The 17,672-nt window shown below is 36.1% G+C and overlaps 1 protein-coding gene across 3 annotated transcripts in view; it reads right to left on the reverse strand.

Annotated features, from left to right (window-relative positions):
* The window catches only part of Rbpms (RNA binding protein, mRNA processing factor), a 170,229-nt gene that overhangs the window by 94,414 nt on the left and 58,143 nt on the right, over positions 1-17,672 (reverse strand). For all 3 annotated transcript variants that reach the window (XM_076853907.1, XM_076853906.1, XM_076853905.1), the window contains one exon: positions 2,248-2,325. In XM_076853907.1, coding sequence (XP_076710022.1) covers positions 2,248-2,325 — 78 coding nt within the window. The remainder of the gene's footprint in view (positions 1-2,247; positions 2,326-17,672) is intronic.

A 17,672-nucleotide genomic window follows, 5' to 3' on the forward strand; every position in this document is an offset into this window, starting at 1 on the left:
GTGATACTGCATTTTGTTGCATTCTGCTTATTTAATGAAGTAGCTGGTTTCCATAATGCTGGGACATGCAAAACCTCCCTCTGGGGTTTCTATTCTAGCTCATTCCTAAGGAAGATGGAAACATCCCCTAACTTTTCCACTACCTCTCTTCTCCCTTCCCCCAACTAGTTCCTCAGGATAAGAGTAAGAAAGTGTGTTCATTTGGGGAAATAATCAATGACTAGTGGCTTTCTCTGATGGATGATAGAAAAAAACACCATTTGACATGATTGACCACTACACATATCAGTACAAAGACAGATTTGTAGACTACGGTCAGCCTCCAGGGACTTTAATTAAAAGAGGGTTGTTAGTAATGTACCAAGGTCCTAACTTTAGCATTGGGGTTTTTGGACAGGACTTTAGGATTGATTCATCCTCACATCTTTCCAGCACAAAACTTGGTTACCAATTAGCTACTATAAACATTCTACCTCCAAGGCCTTGAGCTCTTCTGGACAGAGAGGTCATGATTCACAGTCCTGCCTCTTTCTTTTTTCAAGGTAGGCTCTCTCCTAAAAAACCTGGAGGCTTAAACAGTCCCAAGGTCTCAGAAGCAAAGGACAAGTGGATATTTCATTCAAGTAAAACATCACTGGCAGGGAAATACCATGCTCTGAAACCACAAAGAACTGTATAACATCATAGTTTAAAACAGGAATAGCAGTCAAATGCCTGCCTCTTTGGTCCTGCCATTTATTATGTGTGCAAACTTGAGCATAATATATAGTCAACTGTTCCAAGTTTCATTTTCATCATTTGAAACAACGGGGCTAAGCCACATTAAGGAACTGTGGTAATAATGAAATGAGATAATAATACATCTAAGGGCTTATACATACAAACATAACAATATTTTGTCGGTTAAGAAGATCAACTAGGGGCTGAGGATATGGCTCAACTAGTAGTGCACTCGCCTGGCATGAATGAGGCACTGGGTTCAATCCGCAGCACCACATTAAAAAAATAAAGATATTGTGTCCACCTAAAGCTAAAAAAATAAATTAAAAAAAAAGAAGAAGAAGAAGATCAATTAGCTTAAAAAGTCACAGAAATGGCTCTTTTTATACAACCGTGATCCTGGATATGAAACTCTGGGAATTCCATAAAGTTGACACTCTCTTCATAATACCTTCTCCTCCTTTCCCATTTCCTATCAGCCAGTCTTGAATTACCCTTCCTGTTTCCCTCTGTGCTGTCATCATTACTACTTCATTCTGCAGTTGGCTATTAGAATGCAGTGAGGTCTACCACTACATGGTGTCTTCTTGGCATACAACCTAGACTCTAATCTTTCCTACTAAGCTGAATCCTGTCCAACATGTCCTGCCTCAATCAGGATGGATCTTTAATCAGAAACCAAGACTGTCTATCACCTAATCATAAGGGTGACCCGACAGGTGTTGTAGCTGACATATCCACAATGACCAGCTCAGAGCTCCTGGACATAGGCCCTGAATTCACGAAGCCTTCAAGGCCCATATTCTGATAAGTTCTAGTTTCCTCCTATCCTCCAAAAGCCAGCATGGTTATTTCAGTTTTAGTCCAATTTCCTATTAAATTTTCATTCCCAGTAATGTTAAATATCTCTAAAGTAACTTTATTGCCACAGTCAGGAAGGACAAGTGATTGCATTAAATATTTCACTAAACACAGAGAAAGATTCCTCTTAATTTATACACAGCTTTCTGCAAAATTTTGTTTGAAATTTAGAACTTTTGCCAGGGAAAAAATAATAGTGTTCAAAAAAGACCATTTTTAAATGTCTCCTTATCAAGAATACTATTCCAACTAATAAGGAAGCAACTGACAAGGTTTGATTTACCTTACTGCATTTGAAATATTTATATAGTATGTAATTTGTAACCTTTTCATTGTCTATAGTTAGTCTCAATTGGAGTAGAACAAACAGGGGAGATTACATGGAATAGAGACCCCTGGGGCCAGATGCATATTCACATCAGTAAGAGACCTCTCTAGCTAGATGAGCTGTTGGAGGCCAAAAGGCAGTTTCAGTCTATCTTCCTAGGTGAGACTGTGCATGAAAACTCAGTTGTTAACTTTCTTTTACTCATTAACCTTTTTGAAAACATCTCTTTACAAGGTGCTCTCTCAAACATTTTTTCTTCCTCCAAAAAGCCCCCACAAAGCATGGAAAACACAGCCTTTTAGTATCCTTCTACAATTTCTGAAAGATATAAAAGGTACCTTAAATGGTCTGAAAAGCAGATAGAGCTCCCGAGGTTTGATATCCAGAGGGAGACCGCTGACAAATAGGGTCCGAACCTAGAAAAATAAATTTAAGAAGTGAGTAAAGGTGTGGACACAAGCCACAAGATAGCTGTCACCTGAAATTTCAAAAATATTTCCCCAATTATTCATGGCTCCTACCAAATCCATGCTCTTTCCATGATACAATGAATACTGTAATGTGGAGATGCCATTAAGCTCTTATAGTTATTTCTACTTGGATTTCTCAATGAATTATATCTAGCTGATTTAAAATTATAAATTGACTTCCCATTCTCCAACCAACTACTTCCCAGTTCTAAAATCAGAGAAGGAAAAATAAATAAATAAATAAAATAAAATCAGAGAAGGAAGTTTGTGTTTCCTTATAATTTAAGTACTAGCTTAAGAAAAATACAAAATGAGTACGGTAAATCTACCACTCCTGTGCTCTAACCATATGACCACATAAGGAGCTTCAAAACTAAAACCTGAAACAATTTATTTCTCCTGCTTGTCTTGTCACTGCTTCCCTCAATGATGTTAATTACAATAATTTTAAGAAATATAAAAGTATAATAAATATGTCAAACACATCCAAGTAGTAGCTACAGTGTGTAATTTTTCATCTGCTCAGTTCTATTCCCAATATATTCTTCTATGGTACCACCAGCATGTATGTCCAGTACGTACAAGGTAACTACTAGGTGCCATTGACAAAACTCATTCAAGACATATATGTAAATATGCATGGTTCAAGGCGCCCAGTACAAACTATGTGCTTAGTGTCCACCAACATACAGAACATAAATGACACTGAGAATGAGAAAGCATATTAGCATCTGAATGTGAACTTAAAGCACTGGTAGGATTTTAACCAGATGGAGACAAAGGTGAGGTGAGGGTGGGTAAGAATCACAGGCAGAAAAAGTATTAACCAAGATAATGATGTGGGGGACAGTACAGTATGTTCTGCGGGCAGGGTGGGCCAAAACTGAACAGGAATTTGTAACTTTTTCATGATCTACAACAAAAATTATTGTTTCATGTATACTTAAAACAGATATGTGTTTGCCGTTGTTGGGTAGAAACTTAGGTCAAACCACAGGGCATATCAAAAACCTAGGAAACTGATCTTGATTCAATAGGCAAGGAATAGCCATTGAATATCCCTATTTTTTATTCTACCCAGGTAATACAATATGATTAAGTTCTTCATTAGGTTATCTATCATGTCGCTACTTAAAGAAAAATTCAATGCTCAACTGTTAACCACCCATATAAAAGATTTTTCCTCGGTGAGAAATAGAACATTTCCTAGGTTTCTGACACTTTCCACTGATTCTGATTGTACAGAAGCACAAACTAGCAAGCAAGACCCTTTTATTAACCTAGAATAGTATACAACAAAATGTCAGGTCATTTGTATACAGGTATTTAATAAACACTATTATGATACAATAGTGCCAGAATTCTAATTTATTATTTATATTTCAAGCAGATATTTTTACATAATTGATATACAATGAACTATATACATCTTGAAAGTATACAATTTAAGTTTTGACACATATAACCTGAGAAACCATCACAATTAATACACTACCAAGAGTTGTCTCACATCCCTTTAATCCTTCTTCCCATCCTGGCTCACCATCTCCCATTCTTAGGCAAGCACTAATCTGGTTTCTGATGCTGAAGATTACTATGTATGTTCTGAAAGTTTACATGAATGGCACCACAGACTATGTACCCATTGTCTGGATTCTTTCACCCATCCATGTTGTCAAATGTATCCAAATTTGTTCCTTTGTTACTGAGTGGTATTCCATTATATGGATATCACAGTTTATCTACTTACCTGTTGACAGACATTCAATTTCTTTCTAGTTTTTGGCTTTTGTAAATAAAAAGACTATCAGTATTTACATACAAGTCTTCATATGGATGTATACATCTTTTTTTTTTTTTTTGGTGCTGGGAATTGAGTCCAGGGCTTGTGCATGTAAGGCAAGCACTCTACCAACTGAGCTATATTCCCAGCTTTGTATACATCATTTTTGTATAAATACCAAGAAGCAGAATGGGTATATATGGTAGGTATAAGCTCAGATTCAAGGCCAGCTTAAGCAAGCTCAAGGCCAGCCTGGACAAACTAGCAAGACCCTGTCTTAAAACTAAAATATTAAATTAAATTTAAAAAGGGAGCTGGGGGCTGGGGATGTGGCTCAAGCAGTAGTGAGCTCGCCTGGCATGCATGCGGCCCAGGTTCGATCCTCAGCACCACATACAAACAAATATGTTGTGTCCGCCGAAAACTAAAAAATAAACATTAAAAATTCATTCTCTCTCTCTCTCTCTCTCTTCAAAAAAAAAGGGGGGGGAAGGTGGGGGGGAGCTGGGAATGTAGCTCAGTGGTAAAGGATCCCTGGATTAAATCCTCAGTATCAAAAACAAAACATCAAAAATTACTGCTTCATATGCACTTAAAACAGATATGTGTTTTGCTGTTGTGGGTAGAAGAGACTATACATATCAACTCATTGTTCCAAGTTTTTCATATAGTTTGCCTTCCTTCTCTCGCTATCTTTGACACAGATAAAGAAAGGTCCTGGGAAGAGTCTTTATCAAGGTTGCTAAAGCTGACAAATGCAAAGGACACCGACCATGAGGGAATCTTGCTATACAGTGTGCCCACCATCTGTTCAATTTGGCTGTTCCAATCAGAAAAGCCAGGACAGATAGGGATTCCCACCTCCCATTCATTCAGATTCTGCAGAGTGTCACTACCTTCCTGATGTTGCCAGGTACTGCCTAGATTACAGAGATTTGAACAGAAGTAACATGATAAGCAAATCCTGTGTTCTAAATGCTGGGGCACCATTTGTTTAGAAGCTTAGCTGAGGTATGTGGCAGGTATCAATTAGGACCTGAGGAGTTTGCTTAGTAAATGAACTACCATTTATAACATTATTCTTAAAAAAAAAAAAAAAAAAAAAAAAAAAAAAAGTTCTCTAGAAATCAGGAGATTATCAATAAAAGTTTCCTATGTTGTACAATAGAATACTTTTCATCCAATAAAAATATGCTCAAGTAAAAAGTACATATAGTTCAACTCTATTCTGCAAAGCAGCTGACATATATATTTGGAGAGGGGAAAAATGCTTTTTATGATATATAAGTGTTTATATGGCTTAGCCCTGAGTAGTAGAATCGTGATTTTAATAGTTTTTATTGGCTTATTCATGGTTTCTATTTTTAATAAACATGCATAAGATATTGTAAGTTTATTTTGTTAGGTTTAGAACTGCCTTGATTTTATTTCCTGAGGAAACCAGCAAAAAAAAAAAAAAAAAAAAAAAAAAAAAGTCAACATTTTTACCAATATAAATTGTAAAGCTTATGGAGGAAATTTTCTTATATAAATATTCTAGAATGAGATGTGAGAGTTTTTATCCTAAAGTCTCAATAAAAAACTGTTACTCCCCAGGTATGGTGACACAGGCCTGGAAGCCCAGCAACTCTGAAAGGTGGAAATAGGAGGATTATAAGTTCAAGGCAACTTAGCAAGACCCTATTTAAAAAAAAAAAGAAAAGAAAAAACTGGAAATGTGCTCAATGGTAGAGTACCCACCCCCTGGGTCCAATCCCCAGTACAAAAGGAAGGAAAGGAAAAAGAAAAAATTGTTGTACCTTTGAGAAGGGGGTAGGAGGGGTGGGTGTGTGTGAGACTCCTGGTAAGCCTAAGTTTGTAAATCAACTATAGACACCCAAGAGACTCAAAGCCAACACTACTTTATCACATTGGAAACAACTAAAAAGGTTTGCATTTCATTTAAACATGGACAAAACCCACATTTCTTAGACTCTAACCAAGTTCACTATTGTCTTAGGAACCTGTCAGAATTATCATCACATTAAGAATATTCCCTCCTCCGACAGAACAGCTAAACTGACAAGGGGAAATAATTCTCAAATATTCAGATTATGTATTTGAGTCCAACTAAAGGTTACTTCAGTAATAATTAGTAATTTAGTCATAATGTACTTGGAATCCTTTCTAGATAGTCTCAGACTAGGAAACAATCAGGTTTTAAAAAAGAATGGGAAAGATAATTCTTAAATATCTCATTTGTTTTTTTATGGCAACTGGTGTATAGAGTCACAGGGATATTTGAAAACATTTCTCACTTCTATAATCATTTATTTATTTATTTATTTTAGTTGTAATTGGGCCCAACACATTTATTTATTTGTTTGTTTGTTTATTTTATGTGGTGGTGAGGATTGAACCCAGTGCCTTACACATGCTAGGCAAGTGCTGAGCCACAACCCCAGCCCCACACTTCCTTATTCTTACCACCACTTTTGATCTGAGTGACTACCTACTAATGCAATTCTGAGTTTTGATTTTTCTAAGTCTATGGAAATCATGAAGATAGGATTCTTGCTTGCAGAGAACTTGCCATCACTAAAGGAAACTGAATATGGATTGATCATCTGTAGTAACAGAAAGTTTATCAGCTCAGTCACAAAGTAACTAATTAGAACCCAAAGAGTGATCTAAAAGTGTCATACTGAAAATCTATTCACCCTGAAATAGATAATGCTAAATGAACTTTGTTGCTGGTCAAATCATTATCTAGGACAGCAATGTCTATGGACACAGATGTGCCTGGCACTATGCCTTTAGCATTGCAGATGTTTACTTTATAAAACACATGGGAAAACAAATTTCTTGGTCAAGGACACAGCATGCCTCATAGAAGTTCAAGAGCTGAAGCTGCTGACAGCTATATCCCAAAGGGACTCTAATGGATTTTGTGGATGTACCTCCAGTTTCATTTTTGCCATTTTCTGCTGGTAAACTAAGGGCTGCCCTAGATAATGATGTGACTAACAATAAAATTCATTTAGCATTATTTACTTCATGGGGAATAGATTTTTATTTTAATGTGATACTTTTAGATCACTGTTTGGGTTCTAATTAGTTATTTTTGACTCAGCTAATAAACTTTCTGTTATTGCAGACAATCATATGCAAAACAAAAGAATAAATGCTTGTAAGAATTGTCTTGTGCTGGACATAAGAACAAGGGAGTTTTGGTTCAGTCATTATCTAGCATTACTGCAGAGGCAACAGTTATTAAATGTGACTGTCAGCTCTCCAGGAAAGACAGGTCACATTTCCATAATTGACTTCTCATTTAACAGGCTTTAATGCAATAAGGAAAGTTGTTTGTCCATCTTGAGTTTTCCTGGATAGAAAGGCCAAAAACAGACCATGAAATGGAAAAGGCCCTGTCTTTAACAAAGAACATGCTTATCTGTTGGAAATCTAGACATGAAAGGGGAGCAGGCAGAATGCTTAATTTCAGTACACAGCACAGAATTATCACACATACTTTTAAACCAGTGGTCACATCTGATGAACAGTGTCCAAAGATTGTGAATGTTTTCTGTGTATGCTTTAGTTTAGTAGTTTTTCTTTTCCTTTCTTTTTTTTGGTACAGATGATTGAACACAGAGACACTCTACCACTGAAGTATATACCCACTTTTCATTTTTCATTTTGATACAAGTTCTCAATAAGTTGTTTAGGCTGGTCTCAAACTTGTGATCCTCCTGCCTTAGCCTCCTGTGTTGCTGGTATTCCAGGTGTGTGCCATAATACTCAAGTTGGTTTTAGTTGTTTATAAAAAGGTTTCCTGGATCATATCTGGCTATGGAAGGAAGCAATTTCTTACTTTCTAAAGACCCATGAACCTTCTAATGAGTAAAATCCATGGTGGTATGTCTGTCCACCTATCCCTCTGCAAACTTTCTCTCAATTTATCACATTCATACAAATGTGGACTTTAAAAGCAGCTTTCAAAGGTGCTGTATATTTGAATCATTCTTTTAGAAATACAAGTGGATCCACAGCTAAAAGTTTTCTCAGGGAGTTTTAGAGTGTAAAGGTTCTTTTTTTGTATGGTGTAGCAATCCTAGGCACAGAGTGTACAATCCTGGCTGATTTAGAAATCTACAGAATGTCAATGCATAGCCATGGGAGATGTAAGTATTTGCTTGCCAATAGTTCCAGGGATGACATGACAAACACGATGAATTAACCACATGTCCTAGTTAAGCGGCATCCATGACATCAAATGAAAACTTATGACAAATAGGCAGACGAGATTAGTATTTTTTGGTGGGGGGAAGGGTACCAGGGATTGCACTCAGGGGCACTCAACCATTGAGCCACATCCCCAGCCCTATTTTGTATATTATATGGAGACAGAGTCTCACTGAGTAGCTTAGCACCTCACTTTTGCTGGTGTTGAACTCATGATCTTCCTGCCTCAGCCTCTCCAGCACAAAAATAATATTTTGAGAGACAGAAATCTAGAAGAGGAAAAAGAAAATTAAGACCAGAAAAAATCAGAATCAAGGGAGAAAAAATAAAGGCATAAACAAAGAGATAAAAAGGAAATAGATAACAAAGTCTATGTTAACCCATTTATAATGACAGTAACCAATATATGATAAGTAGTAAAATCACATTTCAATTCATGGTAATTTAAACATCCTTATAAGTCCATGTGAACTAACAAATAATTTTTTAAAAAATATACAAACTCATCATCAACTTGCACATTTAAAATGGTGATTAGATTTCTAAATGAACATGGGACGGGGCTCATAATTATTAAGCGAAAAGGAAAACATCAGAAATTGCTCATAGTCCTGGACTGGGGATGCAGCTAGTATCAGAGTACTTGCCTAACTTGTACAAGGACCTGGGTTTAATTCCCAGTACTACAAAAGCAATTTCCCATATTCCCAATTTAATTATTTTAGTGTTTTTGTAAGTTAGTATATGCTCAATGCTCAAGGGGAAAAAAGAAGACAGTGAAGGAGTATATTCCAAGTTACTTATATGTTAATAGTAGAAAAAAGGTAGAATTATTAAAACTTTTACTTTGTGTTTATAATTTTGGCATGTATATATTTATTAGCATATGTTTCTTTAAAAATGAGAGAAACAATAACAAAAACAACTCAACACAAGCCTAAATGTATCTTCTTCCTTTGAAAATATAAATATTGGCTCCTCCCTATCCAACATCTATTCTTAGAAATTTTCTCAATTTTCTACCTGTCCTTGACTCATAGGGACACAAGTTTGTCCTTGAGCTATCAAATGGCAACATGGACATAACTTGCTTCACATTTTAATTCTGACCACAAGTCAATGCTTATTTGTTTATATAAATATTTTAGTTGTAGATGGACACAATACTTTTATTTATTTTTATGTGGTGCTGAGAATCAAACCCAGTGCCTCACATGTACTAGGTAAGCGCTTTACCAATGAGCCACAACCCCAGCCCACACGTCAGTGTTTCTTAAGACTCACCTCTAAAAAAGAACAACCTAACAGCCTGGTGCAGTGGCATATGCCTGTAATACCAGTGGCTTGGGAGACGGAGGCAGGAGGATTGTTAATTCAAAGCCAGTCTCAGCAAAAGTGAGATGCTGAGCAATTCAGTGAGATCCTGTCTCTAAATAAAATACAAAATAGAGCTGGGGATGTGGCTCAGTGGTCGAGTGCCCCTGAGTTCAATGTCTGGTACCAAAAACCAACCAACCAAACAAACAAAACACCTAACCAAAGAAGTGTGCTAATGACTCAAAACTAAGGCCCTAGGAACAGAACCATCCTGTTGTCAGCCAACAGGTATTTTTGCTTCCCACTAAGACTAGAACAGATGAATTCCTCTTTAATAACTAATGAATGGTCACCTCTCTTCTGAGACACCATCTAATATAAACTTGAGTTTCAAGGACTGAGAAGTTAAGAGCTCTACATACATGCACAGCATAAATTCCGCTGAGCTGGGTTGTTTTAATCAGGGATGGGAATGGGGATGGGGCAGAGCCCTGCTTATATCTTTTGTATACTGGTTAAATTACTTTATTCTTGTAAAATAAATTATGAGTGGATTTGATTCTTTGCTCATCTTGTAAGCATGAGCTGAAGACCACGTTGCAGGGCTGAATCCTACCCAAGGACTGCTGGTCATCTCATTTCCAAAGAAGGCTTTGTTGGCTTAGTAGGATTTTCCATTCAGGTCTTACTGCCATGAAAATAGATCACCACAACCATCAAAATGGTCTGCCAGGCATTTAAATCTGGTTGCAGCTTAGAAACAACTGACTGGCCTTTGGTCAAGTTCCAGTTTCTTATAGGTGCTGGCTTCAAGATGAAGCAGATTCCTTCTTCCCGATAATGGCCACCCACTGGATTCAAATACTTATTCCTCTTTCATACCTGGGAAGTTGTTTTGATTCAAAGGGTCAGGCTGCTGCAAGGACCAAGGATTGACTAACCAAGCATAAAAGGGTCACTATGCTGTTCTTGGAGATTCTCAAGTTTGTTGTGATAATTATGTGATAATTATTCCTTCCTTTCTAAAGAAAAAGACACATAATTACCCATAGTGCATGGCTCTCTAAGTTTGGAGGAATACACTAGTGTTTCCCTAAGTGATATTTAATTGGTTGATCATCAGGGGGAAAAGACTAATGGGAACATGTATGGAAAAAAGAGAAATGACCATGTTCCATAAATTCACATACATAAGGCCTGAGCACTGCAGAACAGGGCAAACCATGCCACTTTTGTTTGATCTTTGAGGAGCCTATCTCATCCCAATCCAGATGGTTTCATAATTTCCCAATTTGAAAAGACTTCATAGGAGTCAGGTCCCAACCAGGTCATTCTTCATCTAAAAAGAGGACAGAATAATTAAGAATTTCTAGGTTTTTAAACAACTCTAGGGAGGAAACATGAATATACATGTCAGCACTGTAACCTCATTATTAAAGAATTCCCTTAGTGCTATCAGAAACAGAGGGAGGTGAGTATTACCAGAGGCAAATCAGAAAATTTGGGTTTGGACTAATCTACATAGAAAACTAGATACACTTATGAACTTAATGTCATTATTAGGAACATCACTGAATGCTGTCAAACACAAAATAAGATTGTACCTTATAAAGGCAAGCTTTATCCCTTAACTCTGGTCTGATTCGTACCTCACACTGGCTTCCTGCAGTTCTCTGAACCAATTTTCAGGTGGTCTGCTCTACTTTAACTCTGGTTGGCCCACAGAATCTTACTGTTCATTCAGATACACTGCTTATAATGCTAAAACACTGAAAATTTAAATGTATGTATTAATTCAGTATTTGTAAATAGAAGTTTACTTTGCAATTCTCTGAGGTGTACTTACCCTTATGGTTTTAATCCTATAGAGTGCACTGAAGCTAAAAGATGACAAAAGATCACCACAAAACAAACTTTCCCATGGATTGACAAAAAGAAAGATTTGCAGAAAATATGAAAATTATCTTAACAAAATTCCCAAGTCTTTCTTCCTTTCTCCTGCTGCATAGTTTGGGTGATTTTTATTCAAAGGAAAAAGTCATTCCATCTCTCTCAAATGACAAAGGAAAAACTAACCCAGACAGCATACAGAGTTCTTTCCAGTCACTTAAAGGATCTAGAAGAGGGGAGATAATGGATACAGGCAGATTATGATACCAATACTACTATCATATCTACTGAATGAACTAATGAGCCAAAATTATAACTTGAGTACTAGGAATGAGGCATAAAAGAAAGGCCTGTATAACCTAAGAATATCCAGATGCAAATGAATGAGTATTAAGAAATCACTGTGATTTTTTTTTTTATATGCATTTAAGAGGTTAAGTGCTCTAGGCATTTGAGGAGATAAAAAAAAAAGGTTCACAAAGAGCACAGGGGTTCAAATCCTGATTCTGCAACTCACTGTCTGCTATGCACCATGGTCAGGTCACTTAACCTTTCCATTTCTAAGTTTCCTCATCTCAAAATGTGTCCAAAGTCTTTGATACTTCTCCATTCAAAAGGCAGAACCTATTCCCCTTCCCTTCACTGTGGGCTTCCCTTGATGATTCAATTCCAAAGAGGAGAATATGGCAAAAATGACAGTGTATGACTTCTGTGATTAGGTCAAAAAAGCATGTGGCTTCCTGAGAAGCTGTTCCTAGATGACATACTCTGGGGGAAGCTGATTGTGAGGATGTAATTATACCCAAGAAGCCCTATAGGGAGGTCTACATGACAAATAATTGAGGTCTCTGTCCAAAAGTTGTGTGGGAGCACCACCTTGGAAGCAGATTTCTGAGCCTCAGTAAGGTCTTCAGATGACTTCAGCCTTCACTAAAAATATCTTGACTACAACTTTATGAGACCCTAAGCTAAGCCACCTATCTAATGATTCCTAAATTCCTGACCCTCTGAAACTGAAAGAATAAATGTTGTTTTAGTTAGGGGTAACTTGTTACAGCTATTGCAAGAATTAAATGAGTGGATACATGTATACTGAGTTCAGTGCTTGGTTCATAGTAAGAGTTCAAACAATGTTATTTTAGGTTAACATGGTTTGCAACATTCAAAAACAAGATGCATTTTCATGTGCCAAAGCAATCTCCATGATGGGGATGCCTCATTGTTCAGCCCAGAGCAACAGAGTAAGCCACTTACAGAGTGAGACCTCTGAAACTATGACCCCCAAATAAACTTCTACCCCTCTAAGTTGTTCTTGTCTGGTATTCTATTTACAGGAACAAAAAGCTAATGAAGACAATTAATTAATTATGTAATTAATTATCTATATTTAATTCCAGTTAAGATATGTGTGGCAAAACAGTTCTCACAGTGAGAGTCTGTGTTCTAATACAACCAAATAAAGACACAATCAAATAAAGACACACCAACATTGCAGGTATGCAACTCTGTTGTGCCAAAGCTATTTGATCAAGCAACTCAGATGACACAGAAAACAAAAGAGCAAAAATATAAATTTAAATACTTTGATTGATACCAGGAGGGACTGGGGATGTGGTTCAAGCCGTAGCACGCTCACCCGGGTTCGATCCTCAGCACCACATACAAACAAAGATGTTGTGTCTGCCGAAAACTAAAAAATAAATATTAAAATTCTCTCTCACTCTCTCTCTTTAACAAAAAAAAAAAATTCCATTGTGATTGATACCAGGAAAAAGACTAAGAAGGTCAAGCCCAAGTTAGTTCACAGAGCAGATATATGTGCAGGCTACATTTTGTAGTAACAGTGCTTTGTTGCGTTCATTACTAAGAATCCATTCTCTTTTCTAAATGAATTCTTACAGGAACATTCATTTAACAAATATTTGTTTGCATTTAAAATGCCACGGGGGTGGGGGGTGGGGATGGGGGGCTCTGGGTTGTGGCTTAGCCGGAGAACACTTGCCTTACTTTTATGAGGCACTGGGTTCGATCCTTAGCACCACATAAAAATAAATAAACAAAATAAAAGTAAAAAAAATAAAATAAAAATAAAAAGCTACAGAGCCAAAATGCAAATTTTTATAATATATCCTCTTTTAAGTCAGCTACTTTCTTTAATTCACAAACTAGTTTACTTGAAGCACTTAGCCTAATACTTATAAGTACTTCCAGAAAAAGAGCAAACTTCTGTTTTTTAAGTTTAGATCATCTCCTAGCTTTTCTGATTTTAAGAATTTCCAATTTCAAAAAACATTCAAAATTTGTATACCCCAGCCTGTTACAGAAACTACACTCCTCTGAAGACTTGTTCAAACGGATAACCACCTGTAATTATTTCTATTTACGTATCACTTGGATTGTCAATATTAATTTTATTATTTCTTATATATAGTAATTATGCAAAGTGATACAGATAGTATAAGATTTGATGACTTACAAATAGAAATGCATGTGTATGCTGGAAACAAAAGATTTATCACAAATGGAGGGGAAATGGTGAGATATAACCTAGATTAATGTGCTTAATATTAATGTGCTTTCAAATCTAAATTTTTTTAAAAGTCTGTTAAAACACTGAACCTGGGTTTCCATAGTACTGTGTAAATTTTCAATGACTATAATGGAAAAAGACCATTAAAATCATCCAGTAGTGTAAATCATATTTCTACTTTTAAAACAGGTGGTTCGGAGTAAGTAACAATGAATGTACAACTATGTACAACTATGATCCATCAATAAAAAACATGGGAGGAAAAGTTGTTGAGGGCTTAGGAACTAATTGCTCTCTTGGTATGAAAGAATTGATTTCCAGGTTACATTCCAACTACAAAGGTATACTGAAAGAAAGTTTTTGTTAAAAGTATACTGGGGGGCCAGGGATATAGCTCAGTTGGCAGAGTGCTTGCCTTGCATGCACAGAGCTCTGGGTTCCATCCCCAGCACCACAAAAAAAAAAAAAAAAAAAAAAAAACACACACACACACACACACACACACACACACACGGAGTCTTGCCACTGAGAACCTCTTAACTCACTTTTCATTACATATTTATTTAAGTATAATTATTAAGTTGGAGATTTTTATTTAAGGTTTGTGCAGTAATTAAAACAGAATGATATCTTAGGCCACAAATTCAAAGAATTTAGCAGAGTTTCCAGTGCAAAAGAAGGTAAATGGGCTCCAGAGCCACCAATATGCAGCCAATTCCTCAGACACTTGGACCTAGTAGCCATGATTAAATAATTTATATTGTTATTATTTTTTACCTTTGTGAAAGCATTATTTAGCAGAGTATATATAGTGTATAAGCACACAAACTCTGAGGCCAGTCTGAGTTTGGAGCCCAGCTCCAACATCTATTAGTTTTGCAGTCTTAGACAAGATATTAACTAATTAAGGTCTCAATTTTCTCATCTGCAAAATGGGAAAAATAAGTGAAGAGAATCAAATAATAAAAACTTATAAAGTAAACTGTCTAGCAGTCGAGCATCTTGGCACACATCTGTAATCCCAGCAACTTGGGAAGATGAGGCAGGAGGATTTCAAGTTTGAGGAAAGCCTGGGTAACTTAGCGAGAACTTGTCTCAAAAAAACAAAAAAAAAAAAAGAGAGACGGAGAATATAGCTCAGAGGTAGACTGGTCCTGGGTTCAATCCAGTACCTCCCACCCCCCCACACACACAAAAGGGGCCTGGAACAGAGTAAAGCACTATGCAAGATTTTGTTAAATAAATAAAATAAATATGACCACCTTTAATTGCTATCTGGTAGCAGTTTTTGCTAACAGAAACAGAAAGAATATTACAGAAATAAATTTCCCAAATTCTAAAATTCAAGGTTTCACTTAGCCAGCTAAAGACAATTTGAATAATTACAAATTTGGACTTCCATTTCAAGGTTCAATGTGAATATGTATTTGTAATATATTTATTTGTGAAGAACAAAAAGAAAAAATAAAATTTTATAGAAACCAGGTTAATATTTTTCAATTTATAAATTTCAAACCACTCAAGCAATTGTCAAAACTGTTCTTTTCCAAATGAGAAAGAATTCTCAGAATTGTTGGAACCTGAGGGCATATGAGGGATCTTTCAGAGTGGACATGACCTGGCCTGTCAGTGATCTCTGGAACCTTGTGTGCCAGTTCAGCTCTGGCCAGAACCTGGACTAAGACATGTGCAGGCAAAACAGTTCTCACAATGCCAAAGAGTTTGTGTTCTAATATGACCAAATAAAGACACAACCAACATCCCAGACATACAATTCCACTGTGCCAAAGCTTCTTAATCACTCTTCCAAATGATGACATCTAAGTTATTGTGATTTATTTGGATCTTAGTGAAAGAATTTCCAAATAATATAAATCAAATAGAATTTTAAAAATTTCATCAGAAATCTAAAAGACCACATATGTTGATACTAATAAAATACCCATGAGTTTTTTAAAAAATCTTTTTAGTGTGGTTAACACCATAAACCACACACAATACTCTCCTCCCCCAAACAAAATTATATAAAAGGTACTATAAAAGATTAAAATGGATCCTTAACCTTAAATCTTGCCCAGGTGTGGTGGTGTATATCTATAATTCCAGCAATTTGAGAGACTGAGGCAGGAGGATTGAAAAGTTTGATGTCATTCTCAGCAACTCAGTAAGACCTGTCTCAGCATTTTTAAAAAGGGCTGGGAATGTAGGTAAATGGCAAACCACACCTGGGTTCAATCCCCAGTACTATGAAGAAAAAAATTTTAATAGTTTTCCCTTTTCACACTATGCAAATATAAGCAGAGCTTGGACAAATGATTCACAATCTTCAGATGACCCTTTAAGGTTAGTATAAAAATCATGTTTTGCCACAACTTAATTTGCACTGCAGAGTATTACCATTCATCAAAAAAATTTCAATTTTATTTGCAATGTCATCTTTGATGACAAAAGACATTAAAAAGAGAACATCAAATAAATACACAAAGACATACATCTTGTTTTAGAAAGGCACTAAGAAATAAAACAAAATAACCGTTTTTCTAGTCTCACAATCAGCACTGCTAGCATGCATCAGTTTCTTCCAACTACATCAAAATAAAATTCCCAAGGCGTTGGTCTTTGACTATTCCATACACCATCAATTCCCTGGGCTCTATTGGGTAAGTTGTAACAACGCACCTTTGGAATAAAAGAGTTTTAATAGTTAATTTTTGCTTCCAAAAAAGACACTATTCTCCATCTAAAAGCCCAAATTAAACTCTACTTCTCCAAGGAAGCTTTTTCCCATTGTTCCACTTCTTTCTTTCCCTATTTCTCCTCTGAATCTCACTGCACTGAGTGAGCAAATCTGTTATGACTTAACCCTGTTCTTTAATTGCTTTACAGGCTTTAGTTAACTCCTTTCCAATTAAATTAGAAATTCCTTCAGATCAGGAAGTGTATCCTATTCACATAATATTATAACTTTGGATTAGGGACCTAGTTTTAGGTATCTAAGTTTCTTGTGAATCTGACATTTACAGATGATACACTAATCATGATTTATATACGTGAATAATATATTTATCGATATGTAAGACAGTAGTACCCTAAAGAATCTGATAATTCATCTTTTTTGTCTTATGAATTAATCTCATCCTAAATTAGCAGTCAACATAATTTGTTTCCAAGAGTCAGCTACCTTCTATAAAATGCAGAAAGAATGACATATGAGATATTTAATTACAAGGAAAAGGAGGCATGAATCTCTAAACAAAGGCAATAATAATCTGTGGTTAAAGCACATAAAAGAATTAAATGTGAACAAAAGTAGTTGTGGGATAAGAGATGTCAAATCACATACATAATCCCTCCCGATGATCCCCCACACAAATACACCCTCATGTATTCCATGTTTCACCATTTCTTTCAGATCTTATTTCCTTGACATGTAGAATGTGCTTTAACATTTGCCATCTTCAAAGAAACAACAACAATAACAACAAAGCATGAAATAAATTAAGTATCTTTAAGTTGTGGACAGGCAACACCATGCAATATTAGTTGTAC

The sequence above is a fragment of the Callospermophilus lateralis genome, chromosome 4, assembly GCF_048772815.1.
Source record: "Callospermophilus lateralis isolate mCalLat2 chromosome 4, mCalLat2.hap1, whole genome shotgun sequence".
Lineage (NCBI taxonomy): Eukaryota > Metazoa > Chordata > Mammalia > Rodentia > Sciuridae > Callospermophilus > Callospermophilus lateralis.